Source organism: Sebastes umbrosus, chromosome 19, assembly GCF_015220745.1.
Source record: "Sebastes umbrosus isolate fSebUmb1 chromosome 19, fSebUmb1.pri, whole genome shotgun sequence".
In the NCBI taxonomy this organism is placed as follows: domain Eukaryota; kingdom Metazoa; phylum Chordata; class Actinopteri; order Perciformes; family Sebastidae; genus Sebastes; species Sebastes umbrosus.
Window position 1 is genome coordinate 21,767,253 of NC_051287.1, and position 26,407 is coordinate 21,793,659.

At 40.7% G+C, this 26,407-nt stretch overlaps 3 protein-coding genes across 3 annotated transcripts in view; 2 read left to right on the top strand and 1 right to left on the bottom strand.

Moving 5' to 3' along the window:
• Window positions 1-1,505: 1,505 nt before the first annotated feature.
• mlana (melan-A) lies at window positions 1,506-6,244 on the top strand. Its single transcript, XM_037752755.1, has 5 exons — window positions 1,506-1,636; window positions 3,613-3,705; window positions 3,886-3,982; window positions 4,212-4,319; window positions 5,359-6,244. Exons 2-5 carry the CDS (start codon window positions 3,617-3,619, stop codon window positions 5,425-5,427), a joined length of 363 nt encoding a protein of 120 aa, XP_037608683.1. The 5' UTR covers window positions 1,506-1,636; window positions 3,613-3,616; the 3' UTR covers window positions 5,428-6,244.
• Window positions 5,689-18,380, bottom strand: LOC119478196 (uncharacterized protein KIAA2026). The gene is made up of 10 exons (XM_037752754.1): window positions 17,832-18,380; window positions 16,474-17,191; window positions 15,284-15,484; window positions 13,614-15,208; window positions 13,363-13,424; window positions 12,285-12,374; window positions 12,028-12,143; window positions 11,535-11,827; window positions 9,384-11,390; window positions 5,689-8,362 (listed from the first exon to the last, which is right to left on the bottom strand). Exons 2-10 carry the CDS (start codon window positions 17,178-17,180, stop codon window positions 6,411-6,413), a joined length of 7,023 nt encoding a protein of 2,340 aa, XP_037608682.1. The 5' UTR covers window positions 17,181-17,191; window positions 17,832-18,380; the 3' UTR covers window positions 5,689-6,410.
• A 6,928-nt stretch (window positions 18,381-25,308) lies between these two features.
• LOC119478101 (E3 ubiquitin-protein ligase UHRF2-like) overlaps window positions 25,309-26,407 on the top strand; it is a 37,209-nt gene continuing 36,110 nt past the window's right edge. The window contains exon 1 of the mRNA XM_037752533.1: window positions 25,309-25,461. Within this exon, the coding sequence (XP_037608461.1) occupies window positions 25,309-25,461 (153 nt within the window). The remainder of the gene's footprint in view (window positions 25,462-26,407) is intronic.

Below are 26,407 nucleotides of genomic sequence, written 5' to 3' on the forward strand. Positions count from 1 at the left end.
GTGCCAATCACAGTTAAAAAACTAGCACTTTTGACCACACATCAACTTGACACTTGGTTGATTGAATGAGGAGAAAGGAGACCATACTGAGCCTCCATCTCTCCTAAAAGGTTCACTTCACTTTTTGGAGATTTAAATGCCACCAACTGCTCTAGGTAGCCCATATGCTATGTAGTTTGTAGATTGGTGACTCTATACAGGTCAAACCTTGTGGGGAGTTTTTTGGGAGGATTTTCAAATTAACTTCATGTGCTGACACTGCAGCAGATGAACAACAAAAGGTCCCCATGGATACACCAAACACAATTTGAACAGCCTTGAGCAACAGCAACAGTTTATGAGAGTGTGATGACCATAGAAATATAATATATATTTTATATCTATGGTGGTGACACTGGTTTGACACATAATTTTTCATTTAGTTGAGTAATTAACTTGTGGTCCCATACAGGCTTTTACTCATACTATTACATGTTTTGTCATGTTACATTTCATGTAAAATGTTTTGACTTGTTGTCATTTGTTGTTATTAGCAGTTTTAGTGTTGTTGATTTATTGTTTCTTATAGTTTGATTGTTTTTTGTTCTCTTTGGACTTGTGGTTGTTTTTTTTATTGTCTTTAGTTTTGTTGTTTTTGATTTATTGTTTTCTTTGTTTTGGTTGAAGTTAGTTTTTCATTTGTTTATGGTTCCCTTTTTTGCTTTGGATTTTAACTACATCATTGTTTTTACATTGTGATGTACGGACCCCAGGAAGAGTAGTATCTACCATCCAGGGATTCTGGATATTTATTTGTTCAATTATTTATTTTATAAAGTAGGGCTAGGCAATGATCAGAATCATAATAACTGTTCATTTTTTAATATATATCTTTTGAAGGTGAATTAAAGATTTCTCTCAAAGTGAAATATTATAAAGATGACAAGGTTCAGTTGTCTTTCTCACTGAGAGTACATGTACATCTAATTATATGGCAAGACAATTGATTTATTGCTTATTGTTGTGTTTCACTCTTGTTTTGAAAGTCTTTTGCTTTTTCTTTTTGTTTCCAGACAACTGATTTTCTTTATTTCTGTCAGCCTTTTAGAAGAGAATAGCTCAAATATTGTCATAGGTTATTTAGTGCATACTTGATAAGGAGCTTATATAATAGTATTTTTATGGTATTTGACTATATTTTATGATACAACCATAATATTCCAATTTCAAGCCACCTGTAGAATGCTCTGGTATTGAATTAGGCGTTTCAACTTTAATTGTATTATTTACTGGGTTGAAGTAGGCCTATACATTGGCTGTAGCTCTTGGATTATTATATTTGTGAATAACAATACCACACACACACACACTTTCCTATGAAAAGCCAGCAGCTGACTCCTGTAGTTTCACGAGTGGAGAATAATGTTGCGTTGAGGACCGCGGGGCTTCACGGTAATTACTCTGCTTCAATGGGTTTATCCATGAGCCTCTAACCCGTGACGGTCATGAGGGTTTTGTGCCCCTCTCTGCTCTCCAGCACACTGAGACAAAGCTATCTGAGGAGTGAAGTAACACAGAGCACCAAGGACCAATAAGTCTTTTTGAGAGGACATCCCAACCAGAGGAGCTGCTCTCCAAAATCTAATTATCCAATTTGGTAAGATGATGTTTGTTTGTTTCTGGCAGGGGTAGCCCTATCATAGGCAGTTACTTTTAATTAATATTACTTTCAGCTGAAGTCCAAATAGTTATAACCTGATCAGACAGGACAAAGAGATTAAATGCTGAAGTAGTAGAAGTAGTATTAATTTATACTTTACATACTGCAGGATGATCAGTGAGAATAATATTAATAATAATATTAATAATAATAATAATAATAATAATAATAATAATAATAATAACTTTATTTATATAGCACCTTTCATATAGAACCTTTATAAAAGCAGGATAAAAGTATTTAACATCCAGAACTTAAGATCTAAACAAGATAAAATCATATAAATAGTGACAACAATATACTACCATTTTTAAAAAAAAAAGCCATAAGATAAAAGTGAGTCTTAAGAAGAGATTTAAAGGAAGATAATGAGAGCAAATCCACTTTGTATAATCAACAAGATTAGCATGTTCCGATTGGTTTATTGTCTGTTTTACAATCTGATTCTTTTTTTGTGATACATTTTTTTATTGGTATTTAAGTATAATCATATAGGGTGGGGTTACAAGTAGTTGATAGGTCACCAATAGAGTAAAAGAATATAATCACAAATGCCCATGTATTAATCAATACAAAATTGACAAGCAGCTACAGAAAAAGAAAAAAACTAACAACAAAAAGCCATTTAAATAAAAAGTTTCTGTGCCACCCTCCCCCCGCAATCTGATTCTTAAACTGTATACTTACACTGTTGCATCTCTGATGCAACCTAAATTTAGTTGTGGCAAAAATAAATAGCTTTTCATTATCAAAAATGTATAGGCCTATATGTATTCACATATTTTTCAAGCATTAAGACTACTCTTTAGGAAGACGAGTTTAACAGAAAATGGGGGAAATGGTAAATAAAATAAATAAATAAAGATATAGGCACTGTATAATTTTACTGACAATCATGTAACTAATTGTATAAAAGTTTTAATCAATTTTTAAAGCAATTAAAACTGTATACTGCATCACTAGTGTAAACTGTATCCTCCTCTTTTTGTAACGTATATTTGTGTATGTATAAAGGCAATGAAGACTAAAGTGATAAGAAAAGACTACTCTTTAGCACTGGGTGAGAGATCATCAGTCAGTACTGGGTGACAGAGAGTGGATGGAAATGCAACTGGACACACAGTGAGGGCAGTGATCCACGAAAAAGCCAATCCAATTTTATTTTAATAAACAGGCCGAAATTAATTTTATCTGAATGTTCAAATGTAGAAAATTCCTACCCAGAAACTATTGGGGGCAGTGGGGTGGAGGAATCAATCAGAACTAATCTATTTCTATTACAAGTAAGAATGGTTGAGGCTTATAAAAAATCCTTTAATGTTGTGATGGAAAAAAGTGAATATGATACATTTTCCATAATAATCCCTATTCCTATATCTTAAAGAGACATAATTAACCAAAGAAAAAGGGTTATATATTCTATAGGCAACAAATCAATTTAACAGTGCACAGATTCATGGTGGTTAAGTGTGTCTGGACTATTATCCATGGTGTAGGAATAAAAGGCATATTTAATGTTCCATACAGCAGATTACTGACACCTGGCATGATTTTAGATATCATATAGGCCATTCTTTAACTTTATTTACATGATGAAAGGGAATAATATGATTTGCTGCACTGAAAGAAAATATGGTTTTATAAAACTGTCAGTGGTTCCAAATTTCTTTCACGTCAAGGACCTCTAAACTGACAAATTAGACCACGGACCCCCATTTGATTGGATTTTTGCTTTTAGATCATTTATTACAGAAAGAAAATATATTATTCCTCTTTTTGCTGCATTGGGACCCCCTGGAACCCTCTCAAGGATCCCTGGGGGTCCCCAAACCCCACTTTGAAAACCACTGCACTATGTTACTACAATGCAGCTACTTATTCAGTTTATAAAGTGATTTTCTGTTGACTTCCAGCTTGATGCGGCGTAATTGTACAGACGGGATGCCTCGTGGAAACTTCAACATTTATCTTGCCAGCAGCAGACGAGGATACGTCAGAGCTGAGGAGTATGTGTGTCTATTTTATTTTGAAATCAGGGATCAATGCCTTGCTTGTACCAAAGCTTTTTGTATTCTGATCTTTCTTACATGAATCTATATTGTATAAAGCTACATTGTGGTGAATACTAAAAAGCTGATATGCCAAAATAATAGATATAAATATGTGAATTGTGTTGTGAACCACAGGGCGGTGGGCATAGTTCTGCTGGTGGTCATCCTGGCAGCTCTCCTCATCCTGGGCTGCTGGTACTTCAAGAAGAGGAGTGGCTACAGAATAATCAGAGTGAGACCATCATACCCCCTTTAATAAAGTATTAGCCTTCACATTTTATACTTAAAGTGATGATTCATCTGTTATTCGAACTAGTAAAATCAGGTATTGAAGGTTTCTGCAAAATTCCATTCATGCTATGAAGTGATTTCCACTCTTCTGTATTTTCCCCAATATATCCCCCATCCTCATTTCTTACTGTTCTCCCACAATTCCTCACACATCGCTCTCTTTCCGGCAGAGCCCTAGGTCGGGGTCACCAAGTCATACAGAAGGCCAGTACTCAGAGGCAGGACCTTCAGCAGATAACAAGATGGCTCTGACTGACTTCGGCAGCTTCCGACCTGCGGTGAGGGACAGGAAGTTACCCCATGACTTGCTTTACTGGCCCTCTATTGTATCTCCCTGTCCCTAAGTCAAGTGTTTTTTATGTCAGGAAAAAGTTGATAAGGAAGTACTTTATTGTCTATTTAAATAATAATAACTGTATTTATATAGCACTTTTCAAAAACAAGTTAAAAAGTGCTTTACAAAGACATAAAAAGCAAGAGAAATTAAGATAGTAATACATAAAAAATAGTTGATACAGTAAAAATGACAAGCGAGGTAAGAGGTATTAAAACACAGTAACAACAAGTAGCAGAAGAATAACCGATTAAGAGAAAGCAATTCTGAAAAGGTGTGTTTTTAAAAGAGATTTGAAAGACAAAACAGAGTTAGCCTGCCTGATCTCCTCCAGCAGGTCATTCCAGAGTCATGGGGCCTTGACTACGAAGGCTCGGCCTCCTCTGGTTTTTAGCCTTGAGCTACGAATAACTTTAACATTTTTAAAATTTTTAATACACCACCATCCAATAGTTAACTAGTGGATAGACTTAAACTCTGTGCAGTCCATGACAGAGGGTTGTTTAGTACAACACATTGTAGAGCACGTGAAGCTGATGCAATGGATGCCTGAAGGGGAGATTATTGTGTCACCAGACTAGGGGTAGGTCTTAAAAATGGTTCATTCCCAAGGGGAGGTATGTGCATCCATGTGTACGGGAAAAGTGAGGGGAGGAGGTTCAGATCAGCACCCTCACATGTGAGATGAAGTTACAAAAGCACAAATTCCTTTTATACTTCAGTACTTACCAGAATTCTATAAAGAGAGAACATTTTAATCATGCAAGACCAAGACTGTTTAAACCCAGAGTGCCTAACATTTCCAGATATGATGCAGAATTTTATGTAAAATTTTGATGCAATGATATAGCCATAAAGAAAGGCAACATCAGTTTAAGTACTGTATGAAACTTCAGTGAAAATATGTCCCTGTTAGAATGTGTGAATTTTTCTCTGAATCTGCAGCTGTATCATTTACATGTATTTGTTTTACTCTCCTCCAGGTTCCTAATGCTCCTCCAGCCTATGAAAAGATCTCCTCAGGGCCGCTGCCTCCTCCCTATTCGCCCTAAAGGACTTCTGTAGAAGATGGACAGATGTCTGAAGAAGAAAGGAAAATACTGGAGAACAAACTCTAAACTTCATCTGTTGTCTGATGATATATAATCTGATGTCACTATGCTTCGTAGCTAAATATACCAATAGGTGAAACTATTCTATCCCTCACTTTGTAAAATTATTCAATGAACAATGTATATAATGTAGGTTGTTTCAATAAACAATAAAAAAAAAACATTTGTGTATAAGGAAGCAGCACAAACACACTTGTTGGGGACAGTCGCATTGTTTATTCCCATGCAGTAACGTCCACATTTGTTCAATGAAAATGTACCTAGTAAATATTTTTTTGAAAAATCTATATGGTAAAAATAAATAAATGTGACTTCAAAACATTTTATATGGGCTCAAACATGTAGTACAAATTCATCTATTAGTTTATTTATATACCTAAAAAGTAAAATGTAGTTTTCAAACAGTTACTAGTTGGAAAAAAGGATGACGTGACAGAATCTGGATACAGACAGTTGTATTGTTCAAACTGACAAAGTAGAGAAAGCTGTACCAATTATTACTTCTTGAAGCAGTATCTAATGGCACTGAAAAGTATTATTACAAAAGCTTGAGTTGAAATTCATTCAATCTACCCTCCCATTCTACTGGTTTCTTATTACAGGTGTCATTACTGGCCATAAAGTAAAAAAGTAAAGTCGAAGAGTCTATAACATTCATCTGAGGGCAACCTCACCAGTTTCCGCTTGAAAAAAAAAAACATCACAGTATACATTTCCAGTATGTCTGATTGAGCATATAGTTTACCTATAAGATGATCTAACCAGAGATTATAACCTACTGTATCCTAAATGTAAGTACAGCTGGAAAGCAGTTTTTTAAACTAACCCCAGGATTACTACAAGCAATGGATATGAGCCCAGGCAAAACTAAGCAGCTGAAACATGGAGTCCTCACATAGCTGACACAGTCTCAGTTAATTGGTTCACTTTCTGTCTGCCTGTGAGGGCTGTAAAGAGGAATCATGTGTGTGTAGTGCTCCAGAGGAACTGTTGGGGGAAACCGCTAGTGCATCCAGTGGTTTTGGGCAGGCAGTTGGCTCAGCTGGATTGACCTGGCACTGAACTATGTTCAAAACAGCTCCATCGGGACTAATGAGTAGCTTGGATGCTACGTTGGTATGCGAACCTAAGGGTGAGGGCTGCAGAGAGTGCTTTCCAAGTGCTTGATTGGTCAGATCGACAGATGGGTGGATGTTTGTCTTCAGTGATGTGATTGGTTGAGCTGGAGTAATTATTACACTGCTGCCGGATGAAAGCGCCGTGACCACGGGTGCCGTTTCGAAGGTGTTGACGGTGCTTCCGATTGGCGGGACTGTAGCAATGGGCAGCATCCTAGACACTGCGCTTACAGTTGGCGGGACAGCCACTGTTGGCAATACCTGTGTCCGTGCGCCAGCGAGCACTGGTTGCATGACCGCAGGTCTAGATGTGTTGCCGAGTCCCGTGTGCACTAAAGCCTGTGATGGAGCAGTGGAGAGTGCTGCAATTCCAACTGCGGTCTGCAGGGGCTGTATGCCTGGGCCTGGGGTTGTCGCTGAAACCACCTGCTGGACAGGAAGAGAAGAATGCAAAGCCGGTGTGCCTGCTACCACAGGAGCTGCAGCTGAGGAGAAGGGTGGTATGACGGGGCTGGGCGGGGCAACAGCTGATGGGCTGGATAAAACAGGCAAGGATGATAAAGGTGCTGACAATCTGGACAAGGGGGGTGGTACTGCAGGCGAAATGGTGGATGAACATTCAGCTGGAGTGGGTGTACCAGCAGCTAACCTGATTGTAGTCAGTGCTGAGCCGAGAGCAGGGGCACTGGTTGCCACTGGGGAAACGCTGCCTAACCTCGGCGGCGATGAGACCAGAGTGGGCGTACCTACAGGTGGTGATGCAAAGTTACCAGCCTGCGCAGCCGGGAACCTAGGCAGAGCAGACACTACATTTGTTTTACTGGGTAACCACGCTGAGCCAAAACCAGGCGGTCCTGTTAGTCGGACTGGCGTGACATTTGGAGTAGTTGCTTGCAATGATGGACCAACAGCAGGTGTGCATGCTACAAAAGGAGAATTTACGCCTGGCACACCCGGAAACCTGGCTGGGGATTGGGGTAAAACTGGTGCTCGAGGGGCTACAGTGTCATGACTTCCCCCTTGGGGGGGTACTGATGCTCCAGCGCTGGTAGCACTGGCAGTAGGCACTTGTTGTGGTGCAGGGCTAGAGATGATAAGGACGTGGCTGCCTGGACCCAAACCCTGGGGAGGGACTACAAAACGTGCATTGTTAAGGAGGATCTGCGTGCCAGCAGCAAGGGGTGTGGAGGTGTTGATGACTATCCTCTGCTGGATTGTGCCAGTAGCAGAGGTGGTGAATGGCGTGGTTGTTGCAGAGGAGATGGGTTTATTGAGAGCAAGTTGAGAGGAAGGTAAGAAGGAAGTGGTTTCCTCACCAATGCCACTTTGGATATTTGAAGGCTGACGGATAAGAGTGGGTGTGGAGGTTTGGGCTGGGCTACTCTGCACAGTAGTAGTTACCTGAGCAGGAGAGTTGCCGAACAGCATACCTGCAGACATACCAAGGTCCTTCTTGGTGACGTTTCCTGCAGGCAGAGTGGCAGCAGTGGATGAGGAAGAGCCTGGTTGGGAGATCATGGCGAAGGAAGGGACACCCTTGAGCGGAGAGCTGGCGGTCGGAGAAGCGTGAGAGGCAAGCCGGGCGGAACAGCTTGTGATGGTATTTGAACTTGTAAGCGGGACCAGTCCAGCGGTGGTGGCTGTCGGACGGCCTGTATCTGAGACAGACACTGGTGTGCTCTTGGAAGGAGAACGCGACAGGGCACCTATGGTCTGTCCAATGGTTGTTGTCTTGCCTGACAACTGGATCTGAACACCTGGAGACACACAAGAGATATTTTATTCAATAGCTCAACATTGATAATGGGGCTGAATTTAGGGGATTAGTAGGAATGTCCCGATCAAGTTTTTTTGCCCCAGATCCAAGTCATTTAACATAAGGTATGTGCTGATACCGACATGTCATATTATTAACAACTGATAAACTGTACAATTAACCCAAATAGTGAACGCAATAACTGCAGGAAGTTTGTGTAAAACAAGATATTTGGATGAATTTTGAGCAGACTAGTTCGTGTGAATATTGCCTCAAAGATTTTCTGTTATTCTTAGGAACTTTTAATACAAATATCTGTGTTCTGTATTTGTTTTTTTTACAATCACTCATAATTAAAAGGCTTAATTTTTTTGGCAAATTCAACATTTTCTTCTCCCTGATGCTTGGCCTATGTTCAAGTAGCTTTTTGGTTACTTTAACTGCATACATTTCCAATGCAGGACGAGGCTGTTTAGCAGAGAGGGAAGGCTCTGTGACTATAGCTTGTGTTCAGGTCCTCACTGTATCCTTATCCTGTGAAATTTGTTTTAAAGTTTATATTTTAAATAATAATCCCAAATTTAAAATTAGCAATTTTATTTAATTGTTGTCACAGAAATTAATGAAATGCTGAGATATAGGCCAACTGTATATTTTTTTTAAAAAGCTGTCTTACACCCCTTAAAATCAAGAAGGCCTCGCGACCCCTAGTGGGGGCCCCTAGCTCAATATAGCCGATACCAATCAGTTAAAAAATCCCTTAATTGGCCCCAAAACTGATCTTTGAGATCGGATTTGGACATCCCTAGGTCTTAGTATTACCACTTTAATACAATATTTAAATTACTAAATACTGTAGCATCTAAAAAAAACTTAGCTTCACATTCCTCCAACTACATTATGAATTCTACATGTACTAATTGATAAGGTCCCATTGTTGCTATATTTACAGACTGAATCAAAAACAAGATACAGAAGACATAATGAGAATACCAGTGAAACATCACATCAAACAAACCCACCTGAGGGCAGAGTGATGTTCTTGAGCTTGGACAATGCTTCTGAGTTGACAACAGGTTGGCCTGGGCTCAATCCCATCTTTAGAGTCTGACTTGATAATGAAGTGGTCAGCAGTTGTCCACTAGCCCCCGTTGCTATCGCCTGCTTTGGGATGCTTCCCACAGAGGTGGTGGTTGATGTCGCTGTGGGCTGGCTGATGAACATGACTCTGGAGCAAGGAAGGGATTTTGTGTAGGAGGGCGTACCTTTAGATAAGGCTACAGTTGAGGCGGAGGAAGAAGAGGGAGTAACTAGGATGAATTTAGTAACTTGGGATCTCTCATCTGTACTGGCTCGCTTCACACCGGTCTTGCTGATGAACTCCGCTTGCGTGAGAACTTGGGGAACACCAGAGCTACTCAGTGATGGGACGACAACAGTGTTTTTTACTAATGAAGCTTGAAAATGAGAACCGCCAACAGGCGTCTGCGCTAGCTGGCCAATCTTCGTAGAAACAGCAGAGGTGTTGGAGCCTTGACTTATAGCAACAGTAGTGCCTGCGGACTGGCTTCCTGGGCCTGTAACGGGAATGCTACCAGTGACTGCAGAGAACATGGGCGTTGTGAGAGTGGAAGGGGACTTTAATACTGAAGGAACCTGCTTCTGAGGTTGGGCCACTGAGATACTTGTCACTGCTGGGATGGAGCAATGGGAAGTCTGAGAGGGAGCAGAAGAAGAGAGAGTCTGTGCCGTCTTGGAGATGAGGAAGGCTTTAAACTGAGGTGAGATGGTGATGACTGGACTGGTGGACAAAGAACCAAGCGCATTCTGGTCTGAGGATGTCTGGACTCTGACGATGCCCGTGTTGCCTCCTCTAGTTGTTACCAGGATGGACTGCGAGTCGCGGATACACACCGTCTTGAGCTCCTGTTTAGGGTCTGCAGATTTAATAGACTCAGTAGAAACTGCACTAGAAGGAGTCGTGATGGGTGAGGGGTTTGGAGTGACACCTTGGGGGCTGCAGACTTGTGCCCCCTTGTGTCCTGCTGTGTTTAGGGCCCCCCTTTGCAGACGAGGGGAAACAGAAGGAGAAGGTGTCCTGGCGTCTCGTAAGGGAGCCACTTGCTGAACAGGGATTCTGTTTTCGGGAATAGCGAACCCAGGCACATTGGTGGACATACAGAAGGGGCTGGCCACTTTAGAAACTGGGACCTGAATGCCCTTAGACTGTTGTTGATGTAATGAAGACACCTTTTCTTCAGTTTTGTGAATGAGAAGGTTAGAAGGCAGAATCACCAACTGCTGCATGATCTTCTCCCCAGTGTTCTGGTCCACGACGGGATGAACAGAGATCTTGACTGGGCTGCTGCTGTCTTTCCTCACCAGGTGACCCAGCCTCTCAGGTACTTTGTACACCACTTGGACAGGATTTGTTTGTACAGTCTGGGTTGGTTTCGCCTGTGGGGATTTAGGAAGAGCTGCCGTCACTGTAGCCATTCCTGGCTGTCTTACTACTTCAGTCTGTTGTAGTCCTTGTGCCTGATTTTGTTGCAAGTTCTGCTGGGAGCTGGATGGAGAACTTTGTGCTTTTGTAAGTGTTGTGGTAGTCACTGCAGAGGTAGGCAGGGAGACCAAAGACCCTTTGCTCTGTCTGTCTACGACGTTGATCCCTGTAAAATCATCAGGCCGTTTCATTAAGGTCACTTTGTTTCCCACACTCTTAGCCAGCAGGGTGGGGATGGGCGTGTAGCCCTTAGGTAGTCCAGTGGTGGGATGGATGATGGGGGTTCTGGGTGAAAGTGCTGCCCATGCTGAGTTTGAATCCCTGGATTGATTTGATGGTCTCAGTTCAGATCTAGACTGTGGCCCAGAGTCAGGGGTCGAAATAATGTTACTGCTGCCAGCCTGACTTCTGGGCGACAGATTGACGTGTGTTTCTGTGCTGGCCAGAGGGTGTTTTAGGTGGTTGGTAGGTTTGTAGGTCACCATTCTTTCTGCAGCAGATTCACCCACAAACTCCGTGATGTTTGCTGAGAACATAATAGAGATGTCTGTTAGGGATGCACTGATCAATGAGCCATCTATACAGGGTCAAAAGACAGGTAGTACAATTAATTTCACTTCCTCTAGGACAGTTAAATAAGCTCAGAACTGTGTAACTTTAATAACATTACCTCCACTCCAAAGACCTCTGGGAACCAGGTCCTCATCTTCTGATCTTCTATAATGATCTGAGAGTGAAAACACCTCCTTCCCCAAACCACTCGCTTCTTCATCATCATCTTCATCCTCCGATCTTCTATAATGATCTGAGATTGAAAACACCTCCTTCTCCAAACCCCTCTCTTCTTCATCATCATCTTCATCCTCATCATCTGATGATGATGATGAAATACTCTCCTCACGCACAAAGTTATTGTATTCTGGGTGCTTCTTGAAATCATCAAATTCCTTCTTCAAACGAAGCCTGATGTTGAAGCAAGAGAAGAAAAGAAGGATTTGTCTCCAGCTCAGCAATTACTTTATGACAAAAGAGCTTTTTAATCAGTCATATGCTTTGTGCTGGTCAGCTGAGCTCAAACTGCACAATACTAAGAATTATTATCAGCACTTAGCTTTGACAAAAAAAGTATCTATGAAGGTTCGGTCCAATCAAATGAGCTGTACCTGTTCCTTTGGTAGGCCTTAACCAGTTTGGGTTCCCAGGGCGAGAGCTCGTTCAGTAGTCTGATCAGAGTGCTGTGGAGGTCTTTCACTGCTTCTCTCCTATAATACCACCGACCCTGTGAGTTCAAACATGCAAAGGAAACCTGAGTCAAGTCACCAAAATTAAAATTTGTGACCGCATCGTATTCTCCACCAAATACAGAAGGCTCTGGAGCATGTGTAGAAAGCATCTTGGCAGAACTAAGATTGCCACCTACCAATCTCTCTTTGGTGCTCTCCAGGTCATCAAGCTCATCTTCTGTCTTACCGATGAGCTCTCGCAACCCCTCAAGACTGGTGCATACCAACTACAGAGGAGGTAAAACAAATCGAGTAAGAAATTCGTAATAAAGAAAGAGAGACAAGATAAACGAGGGGGAGAAGAAGGGTGAGGCTTAAAAGGGAAACTTTGCCGATTTTCAACCGGCTTTTGTATCATTGCAATGCGGGTGGTATGTGCAAATGAACGATGTTCAGGTTCCCTCCGTTCCTTGGAGCTCCCCGCTCACCCGCCGGCAATAGTCCACAGGATGACACGAAATGATGCGTTTTACATCACCCAGCAGACCCTCACCTAAGCTGAACATTGCAACGATACAAAGCCAGTTGAAAAATCAGCAAAGTTTCCTTTTATATCAAGACTATAAAATAGTTTTATGGAGGAATGTTATGGAATATATGGGTGAATGATTAGAACTGCCCAGATCACCAAGTTTCTGTCTCCTCGGGGACAAAACCGTAGTGCCACAGTTATGTAAATTTGCATTTAGAGTAATAACAACAGGCTTAATAACTCGGCTGATTCTAAGATGTTGGAGAGAGCCTCAAACATCTACACTGAAAATATGGAGGGTACAAATGATGGAAATAGTTGTATGTGAAAAGATGCTGGGAAGTTTGAGCTAGAAGAATAAAATGATTAAATAACAATAAGACAGCTTTAGTGGGTATATGTCCGGAGTGAGCAACCCAACCTTATCAAGATTTTGATGGTATGATACAGCACATATTTAATTGTTGACGTGCCAATGCCCACTGCATTATTGTAACCAATAATTGCCTTTTTATATGAATGTCTGTTAGGTTCCCTGCCTGCTTGTTTGTTTGTTTTTTCACCTTTTTGTTGCTGGATATAACTGTTATAAAACTCAATCAAACTTCAAATTATGTATATAAAAAAAGACTATAAAATAGTTACAAATTAACTTTTTTTTTTAATGATTATTCAGTTAATACACCATTAAAATACACTGATAAAAGAAATAAGAGTCTATATTTCAGCACGAGTGTGACTACCTTAAATGATGGCTCAACTGGAGGTTCATCTTTCATTTTCTTTGACGATTCAAGCTTTTTTCCTGTCAATGAGACAACGAATATAATTATTGAACCAACATGTTTTTACTGAGGAACGTAAAACTTAATATTAGAAAGAAAATAGAAGAAGAAAATATCCCATATGGTATTGTCTCTATGAATGCACACTTACTAGCTGAGCTTGATGCAATACCAAAGAAACCATTGGTCAACGTTGAGCTTATTCTCACCTGTTTTATGTTTCTTCTTCTTGTCTTTTCTTTTGATCGTTGGGGCAACTCTGCGCACTGCAGACTTGGTAGTCTCAGCTGGGTACAGCCTCATCCGGTCCACGTGCTGCAGCTGCTTGTGCTCTCCTTTCACTCTTGGCAGCTGTTCCCTCCCTCGCCTTTTCTTCCGCTTTTTTCTTTTTGTCCAGATTTTGTCATTCACCCTCTCTTCACTTGAGTTTTGAGAACTCTCAGAAGACACCAGCCCTGATGTACCACAGCCGCAGTCATAGTCCTCAGATTTAACATTACTAGTTTTGCTTTTGCAACAATCCAAACAGGAAGGCATTTGGTGTCCCCGACTGGGACTTCCTCCCTCCATTTTCATTGGTTTGGTTGGGGGTGAGCGAGCAGGTGACCTGCCTGTGTAGCTGTGCTCCCCTACACTCAGACAGGGCTCCTGTGTCTCTGCTTTAATGGTGCGCATTGAGCCCAATGGGAAGCCCGGCTCCTGTTTTAATCTGAGTCGCTTGGATTGATGCTCCAACTCTAGAGTTTCTTCCTTCAAATTCATTCCCACACCACGCCCTCCAATAGGACTAGTGTGTGAAAAGTAAAAGGAGTTAGTGTGTATTTTTAAGTCCAATTTAGAGTCTTCACAGGAGTCTCCATCAGAGGACCCCGATTCAGAAACCTCCTTCTTCAGTGACCACAATTTACACTTTTTATCTCCATCTCCATCCCTGTTTTCCCCTTTGAAAACCCCAAGTGCTCTCCCCTTTCCAAAATCATCAGACTCTCCTGTGTCCATTGAGCCTCCATAACACCCCCTGTCACTTGTAACCCCCTCTTCCTTCATTCCATCCGACTCTTCACCCTCTGTCTCTGGCTCTACATCAACCTTTTTGACCCACACAGAAGGGAAAGGAAAAGCGGGGGGTGTGCTGGGGCTCTGGCGGTAGATTCTCAGGTCTGCCCCACAGAAATGTGGGAAATGTATATAGGCATTCTCCTTGCTGTCGTAGCCCAAAATAGACTCCCTACATTCATGAATGGGCTGGGCCAGGAGAGCACCCTGCACATATTTCTGTGTCTCATACACATGGTCACACAGCGCCTTCAGAAGCCATACTCGCTGGTAGAGTGGCAGCAAGTGAAAGGGTTTCTCCTCCAAAGGACTCACCTCCCCGAGAGTGCTGAAAAACTGGTGGCAGAGTCCCAGCTGCTCAGCCCGAGCTGGCTGATCATGGGAGGCACCAACAGCTCGATACCAGCCCATGACCCGCTGCCTGAGTTCTGACTCCCAGCGGTGGTAAGGCAGGGCAGGCCGGCGGTGCAGAGTGGCCCTCTGCTGGGGTGGGGACAGTAGGGAAGACATAATTTTGGACAGTAGGAGGCTGCAGCGGGGCATCAGCAAACAACGCTCCAGATCAAAAAACACAATCTCTGGAAGGTTAAGGGCAGACTGAGCCAGACAGAGAAAGTGCCCTATAGCAGGGAGTTCCCAAAGTGTGTCCACAGTGTGAGGGGAAGCCTGTGACAGCAAAGTCTGCTCCCACTCTTCCACCTCTTTGGCTGACGTTTCCTCTGCCTCTTTCTTCTCAAGCTCACGTTGCCTGAAAGGTCAGAAAACATCGATTGTTGGCGGGTTTACGACAGCAACTTTTATTCTCTCTCAAATATTCACTCACCTCTTCTCCTCCTTGACCCTCTGCTGTTCTTCGAGCCGTAGGGCCTGGACCATGATAGACTCATGCCCACCGACAGTGATGGTAGCCAGGCTACGAGGTGCCAGCCTCCTCCTTGTAGAGGTGCCCCCTGAACTGCGTTCCTCTTCTGCACCAAAACGTCCTTTAGAAGTCACTGCCAAGGTCGTCTTCTCTCGCAGCGTCCTGGTTTGACAGACGAAGAGAAAAAAAAATATGTTTCAATACAAACTAACGACCTGTAACCTCCACTCTGAGTGTGTGTGTTACTGGTCGTCATGGAAACAACATGATTGACAGGCGTCAGACCATGTTGTAAATGCAGACAACAGTGGGCTGAAGGAACCTTTTAGTTCCTTGAAAGGTTTTAGGGACTAAAAGTCCCCGGAACTTTTGGTGGAAAGAAACCCAGATTTACAGTGCCTTCTGTATTCTAAGAATCAGGTTGAAATGTATTGCTTGACTGACTGACATGTGTTGTTGCTTTTGTTTTGTTTCTCAGTCACTGGTACTGTTAAAACAGGTCATAAGCGTTTTACTGTAACTTTCTACCAAAGATAACAAAGATCTTTTATGTGGATTAGCATTTTAAATTGTATACACTGTAACAATTTGGAAAACAGGACAATCTCAGAGCATTAAAATGCTAATTATTTTAAATGTATATGAAGTCAGTGAAAAGGTGTCATAAGAAAAGACAATAGAGTGCTCCGGGGATGAAGTATTTTTGTAGGCCAACCAGGAAGTTGTCAGGATGGTTGGAAGTAATACAGACATCTACACCACTGATAACCCTACAGCAAAACATTTGTTCAAAATGCATAAAGAATTAGTTTGTGGCCATTTTAAATCATGTTACTGAGTAAATCACCTATCGTCATTGTGCGATCAAAGTATACTGTTGAACAAACTCCCATTTTCTCATTAATAAAACAACAGATATAATATAGGCACTTTACATTTATGCCATGTGGAAGTACTCAATGGCAAAAAAGTAGTTCTAATACTATATATCAAAAACTGCATTTACTAAATGTTTGTGAACTAACCTTTCCAGGCAAACATTCGTTGCCCAGCAACATTAACCTCTATTATTGCAACTGTATGATGGGTTTGAACGTTTGCCAGCTAAGCAATTTTTTCAACAGTGTAATTGCGTCATGTTTATTGTTTACCTGGATAGCAATGTAAGCTTCTGCTCCAGCATGATTTCCAGCTTTTGAGCCTGTTTGGAGATCCAGTGGTCCACCCCGTGGCAGCGATAACAGTTCTCCAGCATCAGCCTGAAGTCTGCAACAAACTCTGTTATGGTCCCATACTCTTGGTTGATAAACTTCTCCTCCATCCTCCGCAAGCACATCGACCGCCTGAGCTGTGCCTGACCCCTTCCCCGGACACCTCCGATACCATGCTGGGCCTCCTGGTGGCCGATGGGATGGAGGAACGGGCTGGTGATGCCTTTGTGCTTGTCCAAGAGGAAGCCAGTGAATATTCTATAAGCTTGCTGGACCTCATAGTTCATATCCTCCTCGAAGCTATTGCTGTTGCTGGAAATGCAAACCTCAGGCAGAGAGAGGTCACTGTTAGAGAACTCTGACATGCCATCATTGCTCAGAGCAAGGTGGTCACCCTCAGCGGTAACATCTCCACTATCACTAGGACAGTGTAATAATACCACTGTCTCAACTTCACAGGTGCCATTACTGAGCCCATCCTCAGTTATGATCAGGTCAGTGCTGCTGCTGCTCACCCACTTGGATTGTGAAGACATGATGGGCTGCTGGAGTGCCGAGAGTTGGTCAGTCACAGTCAAGTCCTGGTTGTGGAACAACTGTTGAATACAAGCTGCTGTGATTTGGTCTGTCACATCCACCTGATCCATGGAGCAGGCACCTGAAGTGGGTAAACAAGTGTCACCTTTTGTTGGACATTGATGTTGCAACAACACATTTTGATGCAAAGGGAAAACTAAAACCACAACAAATAAAAAAAGTGCTTACTAAGCATTTAGTAAGTTTCTCTGGTATTGCATCAAGCTCAGCTAGTAAGTGTGCATTCATAGCGACAATACCATATGGGATATTTTCTTTCTAATATTAAGTTTATGTTCCTCAATAATAACATGTTGGTTAAATAATTATATTTGTTGTCTCATCCAAAAAGCAATGACAGCAGGGAGATGATGCTACATACCTAACATACCTGAGATTGCTCGGCTAAGTTTGCTGACATTACAATCCCTGTCAAGGAGCAGGTGCTCACATTATTACAGCCACATGATGCTCTGAACACTGGGATGTCTATCACAATGTGCACAAATTACTAGCAATTAAACTCATTTTGCATAATCTCTGCAAACTTTTCCCTGTTTCTCTGGATCAAAGGCTAGCTAGCTTGAAGTTAGCTATTAGCGAGCTAACTAACGGTTTAACAACAATGTAAGTAAACAAACTTTGCTCTGCTGGCTCACATGGAGATCTACAGTCCCTTATCACAAGACCAGAGGCAGAGCTTCGGCTACCTAACAACATACCTCGACGTTTTCCAGTGCAGCTCCACAGACCTCCAGACACGCAACCAGCTCTTAGCAAAGCTTAGCTTAGCTTAGCACGACAGCCTGCTAGCTGGTAGCTAGGTTAGCTTGCTATTGTCTCCAGTCTGGGGCCTGCAATTGCTGCGTTCGCTGTCCATAATGAAAACACCGTAGCAATGAAACGTCCGGCAGGTAGAAAGTTACGCAGGCATGTCATGTCGTCAGCAACACGGAGTGATGCCAGTGACAGCAGAGATAAGCTAAAGGAGCATCAGCCGGAGTAACACTAGTTAGCTGATTGTCCGACACTGTTCATTCTCACTACTAGCCGTCCAGCTAACCAGCTGGGTCTGCAATGTTGACAGCCACTTTATGACGAGTACAACATCATAGGTGCACTTTAGAAATGCGCCATGTGTCAGATATACTCTGAAGCCTGTAGGCTTTAAAAACAGCTAGTAAGCGACTACTCTGTCTGGCTGCTTTGGAGGCTGCTGACTGAACCGTCCACTTCACTTCCACCCTGCGTGCTCCTGATGCAAACGTGCGCAGTTTGACGTCGCAACACTGTCGCATGTCACACAGCACATTATGTTATTGTTGGTTTTGTATGGAAGTTTTTATTGAATGGAAGTTTTTATTGGACTTTATTAGTTGTAATCCACAGAAGACATTCCACAAATGTGTACCATGATCTGCAAATATTTCACTATCCACAAACATGTATTTTTGTATTTGTGTTATGTATCTGAAGTTTACACTGCACATGGAGGAGACTCTTTCTGTAACTCATTTAAAAAACACTTAAACACTCAAGTTATAGATGAGAGTTTACATGCTGCTGATTCGTGGTTGTGCACAGTATAGTCTTGTCTCCGATGTGCATTTTTTTTTTTTTTTATGATTTTGAATGACAGCTGTCTCCAGATGATCCTCTTTTAGTGGCAATGGGTGACACAATCAACAATAAGGTTAATAATACAGTGCAAAGTGAGCATATGTCAGAAATAACTCATAAAAATTGAGGTTTTTATTGGACTTTATTAGTTGTAACCCACAGAAGACATTCCACAAATGTGTACCATGATCTGCAAATATTTCACTATCCACAAACATGTCTTTTTGTATTTGTGTGTTGTAAAAACACTTAAACACTGAAGTTATAGATGAGAGTTTACACGCTGCTGACTCCTTGTTGTGCACAATAGTCTTGTTACTAATGTGCATTTTTTTTATGATTTTGAATGACAGATGTCTGGAGATGCTCCTCTTAGTGGCACATGGGTGACACAATCAAAATAAGGTTAATAATACAGTGCAAAGTGAGCATATGTCAGACATAGCTCCAAAACTATGGAGGTTTTTATTGGACTTTATTAGTTGTAACCCACAGAAGACAATCCACAAATGTGTACCATGATCTGCAAATATTTCACTATCCACAAACATGTATTTTTGTATTTGTGTGTTGTAAAAAACACTTAAACACTGAAGTTATAGATGAGTTTACACGCTGCTGACTCCTTGTTGTGCACAATAGTCTTGTCGCTAATGTGCATTTTTTTAATGATTTTGAATGACAGCTGTCTCGAGACGCTCCTCTTTTAGTGGAAATGGGTGACACAATCAAAAATAAGGTTAATAATACAGTGCAAAATGAGTATATGTCAGAAATAGCTCCAAAGCTATGGAAGTTTTTATTGTATGGAAGATTTTATTGGACTTTATTAGTTGTAACCAACAGAAGACATTCCACAAATGCACAGGAAGGGCAAATATTCCACGTGTAGAAATAGATGCACAAATGCGTGTTTAATATAATATAAAGTCCAATAAAAACTTCCATTTTATTGGACTTTATTAGTTGTAACCCACAGAAGACATTCCACAAATGCACAGGAAAGCGATCTGCAAATGCGAAATAGATGCACAAATGTGTAGATATCACTTTACATGTAAACCTTAAAGTACGTATTTACAGAGTAAGTTATGTGTATTTGCAAATCGCCCTGTATTTTTGTGGATGTGACTTTTACACAACACAAATACAAAAATACATGTTTGTGGATAGTGAAATATTTCAGGTCATGGTACACATTTGTGGAATGTCTTCTGTGGGTTACAACTAATAAAGTCCAATAAAAACTTCCATAGTTTTGGAGCTATTTCTGACAAATACTCACTTTACACTGTATTGTTAACCTTATTTTTGATTGTGTCACCCATTGCCACTAAAAGAGGAGCATCTCGAGACAGCTGTCATTAAAAATCATTAAAAAAAAAATGCACATTAGTAACAAGACTATTGTGCACAACAAGGAATCAGCAGCGTGTAAACTCTCATCTATAACTTGAGTGTTTTTAAATGAGTTACAGAAAGTCTCCTCCATGTACAGTGTAAACTTCAGCAGCATGCAGTACCCACCTTTAACCGCTAAATGTCGCTGGTGACGCATGTACAACACACAGTTGTTGGACTACATGGGCTTTTTTGTGCCCTTTGTTTGGCCTCTCAGGTAACTCTTGAACACAGGCTGTTTGTTCACCGCCTTTGAAAAGCTCCACCACATGGTTATTCTGGTTATGGCTATATGTTTGGGACTAGTGTGTGTGTAAATCCGATCACCGGAGGCAGGATTTGTTCACTGCCTGAGAAAATTGAATACCTGACAGACCTGACTCAAGACAAAATTACCTCCCCTCTTATTGTGTTTTTTTTTTTTCCATTATTTTCTTTTTATTTATTTATTTATTTTAATTGTGTGATAAAGTGATTACAAAACAGGTGAAGACAAGTGCAGGGACATATAAAAAACAAAACGAGATAACAAACAAACAAAACCAAAACAAGGTGACTAAAGCAGTGTGAAGAATGTGTGAGTGTGTGTGTGTGTGTGTGTGTGTCTGTGTGCATGATCAGGATAATGGGTGTGAGAGTGGCATTGAATGAAACTAGGTGGTAATATATGACATATAGCTATTCTTAAATACACATATACTGTACATACACACACATATACATTTTATATGTAGAGGAGGGAATAAGGGAAAAAATCAATAAATATATATGTACACACACTCATATATATATATATATATATATTAATAATAATGAATAATAATAATAATGATGATGACATTATGATAATAATACCAATAACAACAATAACACCATTACTAACAATAATAAGTGAAAACAAACAAAAAAACATAAAATAAAATAAAAAAAGAAAGAAATACAATAAAAAAAGAAGTAATTATTGTGTTTTGGCCGCTGTAGACCACTGCTGTAGGTTCAGGCGGGTGATTAGAGTTGTTAATCACCAAATTGATCTCTTAAAACAATGTTCCTGGATATATTTAGCACCCCACATTGTTTTAATACAACTGCAATTTTTTTAGTCACATGAGCAAAAGACAGAAAACGCAGCATTGGGAAAACGAGCAGATGTAGGCCTATTATTCTGACAGTTAGACTTGCCGGTGGCACATCGAGGAGGTCTCCAGCTGGGACAATTGTTAATTAAGCAATTATTCCACGAGAGGCATTTGCTTTACAGTGATTTTGGCTCAGCTTTAAGGTACTGTATTGTCAGGCAACGGTTTTTCAGTCCAATATAGGCCTTCTTTTCCCTCATGTGCATTGCAATAGTGTGCAAAAAATACTTTGAGGGACATGGATAGAGCCAGGCCCATGATAGTGTACAATGAATGTTTTGATTTGCTATTGGAATTTTATTGATTTGCCTTTAGATTACCTATTTGAAAAGTGTATTATGCTTCCTCATTATAACAATATGATATGAGTTATCTTTGACAAAATGCTATGAATAATATTCCCACATAAAATGAAATATTTTGCTTTACATAAGACAATGAAATAAAGCCACAGTGAAAAATAAAATAGATTATATATATTTTTTAAGACAAAAAACAGATATACAGTTTATGTGCAGTAGTAAGTTGCACCAATAAACAAAAGTGCAGTGAAGAAACGAATCAAAAGCACATGGGAACAGGAGAGATTTTAATTTAAATTTGAAAGTGAACGTTTGGGCACAATGAAGACAGTCAAAATGTTGGTTCCATTTGGTATAGCTACTAAAAGCAGCTGCATTCTGTTTGGTCCATAGACATATAAAGATGGACGACATGACAGCTCCCCAAAAGTGAAGCCAAAACATCTAGATCGCCCCCTGGTGGATGGCTGCAGTATAGGTCATACATCCCGCCCCCCTCCATGTTAGCGGATGGGACAAGGGCCAAAGTCGAGTAAATGTCAAATACATTTTTCCCAAAGATGGTTTCTGTCATTATTATTATCACGCTGATGTATGTTCCAGGGTTAATTTTTCATATAAGTTTGGTTTTAATGAATTATTTGATGATATAAAAAGGGGGTGAGACATCATAATTGACAGCTGTGATTGACAGCTACTCTGAGTGAAGTATTCGCAGAGCCAGACACTTGGGAATTGTACAAGAGAGGAGATGTAACTTTAACTTTCCATAACCGTCACAAGTCTGTGAAATAGAGCATGTGTCAATTTGATCCTAAATGTAATTATAGAGATATTATGGTTAGTTGTTGTGTCTTTCATCTAGCCAAACAGCTACTGTGGTGCTAACGTAGCAGCTAGGACCTCCAGCTAGGACCTCCATACTGTAAAGACATTGGCTCCAAAGATGTCAACATCTCAAGATGACAGCTCCCGTATCTGGAATATTTTATGGGCCTATGAGGTTTATTTTTCAGGTATATCAGGCATACATGAGCCAATGGGCAGAGTTTTACTGTTTCGTGTTAGAACTATGGCAGCAGCATTCTGAATGTGCTGCAGTTGTATAATGTATTTTTGGGAAGACTATAGACACAAGACTTGATCTTTAATTGGTTAATCCTATAATATACTAGCTAGCCCACTACATTTAATCAACATTGGATTACCAGTCAGACAAAGTGAGCAACTGCCCTGGGACCCCAAATTCCCAGGGGCCAGCAGAAGCCCATGCAGGGTCACTGTGAGGTGATTGCTTTGTAATTTGAGTAATTGTGATTTTGTTTGAGAATATAGGAATATGCATTACTAGAGATCAATATCAGATGACAAGGGCCTTAAGATGAGTCCTGCTTCGTTAGCTGATCTTGAAACATGGATCCTCCTGGATCCACCTTCTCACATATGTTAACATTATATGTATTAATTTTTGTCATATGGATTGTCTATGTTGTATATTCATTATGTTGTTATTCTGTACACACAACCTCTATTGCACGTCTGTCTGTCCTGGAAGGGGGATCCCTCCTCTGTTGCTCTTCCTGAGGTTTCTTACATTTTTTATTTTTTCCCTGTTAAAAGGTTTTTTTGGGGGGAGTTTTTCCTTTTCTGACGAGAGGGTCGCCCTGTAAAGGACAGAGGGTGTCCAGGTTGTGTTTTTGTGTGTCCAAGTGTTTTTATGAGCAAGTTTTAATGTTGTTAATGTATGTGTTGTCTGTACTTTTACTAGTTGCTGCTATCTTGGCCAGGTCTCCCTTGTAAAAGAGATCTTTGATCTCAATGGGACTAACCTGGTTAAATAAAGGCTAAAAAAAAAGGCTATACAAATAAAATTGACTTGACTTGAACCCTTTTTCCTCTGTCTATCTACAGTACCCGTTTTTCATATATTCTCTTAGCAAAGAAAAACGATCCAGCCATGCATTCAACTGTATTGAGGGTCCTGATTTTGGATAAAAAAAAAAAAAGTTTAGGTTAGTCTATTGACAGGAAGAACACACATCATAGAAACTAAGATAAGATAAGATAAGATATTCCGTTTATTAGTCCCGCAGTGGGGAAATTTGCAGTGTACAGCAGTAAAGGGGATAGTGCAAAAAACAAGCATCAGCTAACACAGTAAAAAAAAAGAGCTAAACAAAGTGTAACAAAATATGAACCATTTAAAAGGAAGGAAGTATAAAAATAGGAGCAGTATATACAGTATTGAGAAAAAACAGACTATTAACAAAATTGCACAAGTGGAAAATGATATTGCACAGTGAGAATTAATGAAATTCCACCTGAAAATATCAGGTTATTGTCAGTTTTTGTTGTGTATGTGGTCTACTGGGAGCATTGCTGGTTGTGGAGTCTGAGACTATAGACTATATTGTGCTATCTAATTTGATACATTAGGCTACATTTACAAAAGGATTAAAACTTATGAAGACTGAAATGTATATTTCACTCACTCCACCATCCCAGCAAAAAGAAAAGTGATCCAGCCATGCATTCAACTGTATTGAGGGTCCTGATTTTGGATAAAAAAAAAAGGTTTAGGTTAGTCCAGGGGTCAGCAACCTGCGGCTCCGGAGCCACATGCAGAGACACAGGGAGCCCCTCTCCAGTGGCTCCCTGTGGATTTTTAAAAATGGAAATGAATAACTGTTTTTTGTTTACATTTTCATTTTTATTTATCATTGTTGTAAGCCTACGGTACGACGGTGCGGAATAAAGTCACAAGTTTATGAGAAATAAAGTCATAATATCACGAGAATAAAGTCATAAGTTTAAGAGAAAAAAGTCGTAGTATTATGAGAATAAAGTCAATATTATAAAGTAGTAATTTTTAAGAGTTATTTTCTTTTTTTCTCGTAATATTATGACTTTTTTTCTCGTAAAGTTATGACTTTATTCTCGTAATATTATGACTTTATTCTCGTAAAGTTATGACTTTATTCTCATAATATTATGACTTTATTCTCGTAAAGTTATGACTTTATTCTCGTAATATTATGACTTTTCTCTCGTAATATTATGACTTTATTCTGGAAATCTCAGATGTTTTTTCCCTCAATGTGGCCCTAATACTCCGTGGTACATTGTCTCTTAGGCCCTCACTGCATTAGACTTATATACTATATACTTAGAATATAAACTGTGTTACCTTCATCACAATGCTCAAATGTTTTGCAGCTCCAGACAGATTTTTTTTTTTTTATTTTGACTAAAATGTCTCTTTTGATAGTAAAGGTTGCTGACCCCTGGGTTAGTCTATTGACAGGAAGAACCCCCATCATAGAAACTATACTGGTCCCTAATATGTCCTGTCCCCCCATACATAGGATTGTTAAGTGGCACCAATAATACATGCCTTCTGTACTGCAAAGGCCTTGAAACAAGGCTCTGTATTCTCACACTGGAGAGAGAGAGAGAGAGAGCTGCTGTGCCTTTAACTGCAAACTGTGCTCGCTTGAACGTTATTTCGCGAGATTTGCTTGGCGCCGCGACCTCATGTGAGACACCTCCTGCGCGAGCCCAGTCCGACGCTGCCTCTGCAGAGGAAAACGCAATGGAGCCCTGAACGCATATTTTCTCATTTCTATCTTACCTTTGACCCCTCCTGGAACAAAAACAACAACACTCGCATCCGAAATACTTTGCTTTTTAACCTGCTATTTCTCTGAGAGGCAGTAACAACAGGGCGGTGCGTAACGATGTGGATCCAGGTTCGCACCATAGACGGGAAGGAGACGCGAACCGTGGAGGATCTTTCTAGATTGACCAAAATTGAGTCTTTACGCTTGAAAATACAGGAGATCTTCAATGTGAGCCCGCCGCAGCAGCGCCTCTTCTACCGAGGGAAGCAGGTAAACGTGGTTATTTAGTGTCAACCCGTCATGCAACAGTCTGTTTTTGATGTGTTTTGCTGTGGTGGAGAGAGAGAGCGTGAGAGAGAGTGGTCCTCTGGTTGTTGGAGACGTTTCGGACCCATGCGAGCTTCCTGTTTTGATAGGAATCCGCCAATAGTTGTTGCGCAAGAGCACCAGGGGTACTCGATGTGCCAGCCCACCGAGAGAAAACAGACATATTAACACGGATTTATGCTCATATTATGGATCATATTGCATTGTTTGGGTTTGCAGAGGAGAACCTGCATGCAACAAATGTCTCAGACATGTTTGTTTACATTGAGAGAAAAGAGAAGCCTCTGTTTCCATGAAGTAGTGCAGCCATCACTCAGCCTAGAGCACATGTTTCAGCTTGATCAACACATGCATTAACAGCACAGTGTCCCTATATATGTAGATCTATAGATATATATATATATATCTTTCTGTTTTTTGTTTAGTATTCTGTAACATGTGGCTCCAAACTGCACTGATTGAGCCATTAGTGAGCCAGCACCATGCAGGCTGTGGTGCATGTGGTGTGTTATGATGATGATGTTAATGATAATTTGAGGGAGGAGGAGGAGGAGGAGGGGACTCGTGGCTCCACGTGCCCTGACATCTAAAAAAGCAAGTGTAGTTGTGTTTACACACACTGGCGTCACTACAATGTACAGTGAGGAGGATGGACAAGGCTGTCTGCTGTAAACATGTCTTTCTAATGGCTATTCAGTAGTGCAATTACTGTTTGACACACAGATTCAGAAGGATGTCATGATTCCTATAGGCATGTTTTGTATTTAATCCAGGACTGTTTACAAATTAAGATAGATAGATAGATAGATAGATAGATAGATAGATAGATAGATAGTAACTTTATTAATCCAGAGGAAAATTCAAGTTTCCAGCATCACAGTTCCATAGT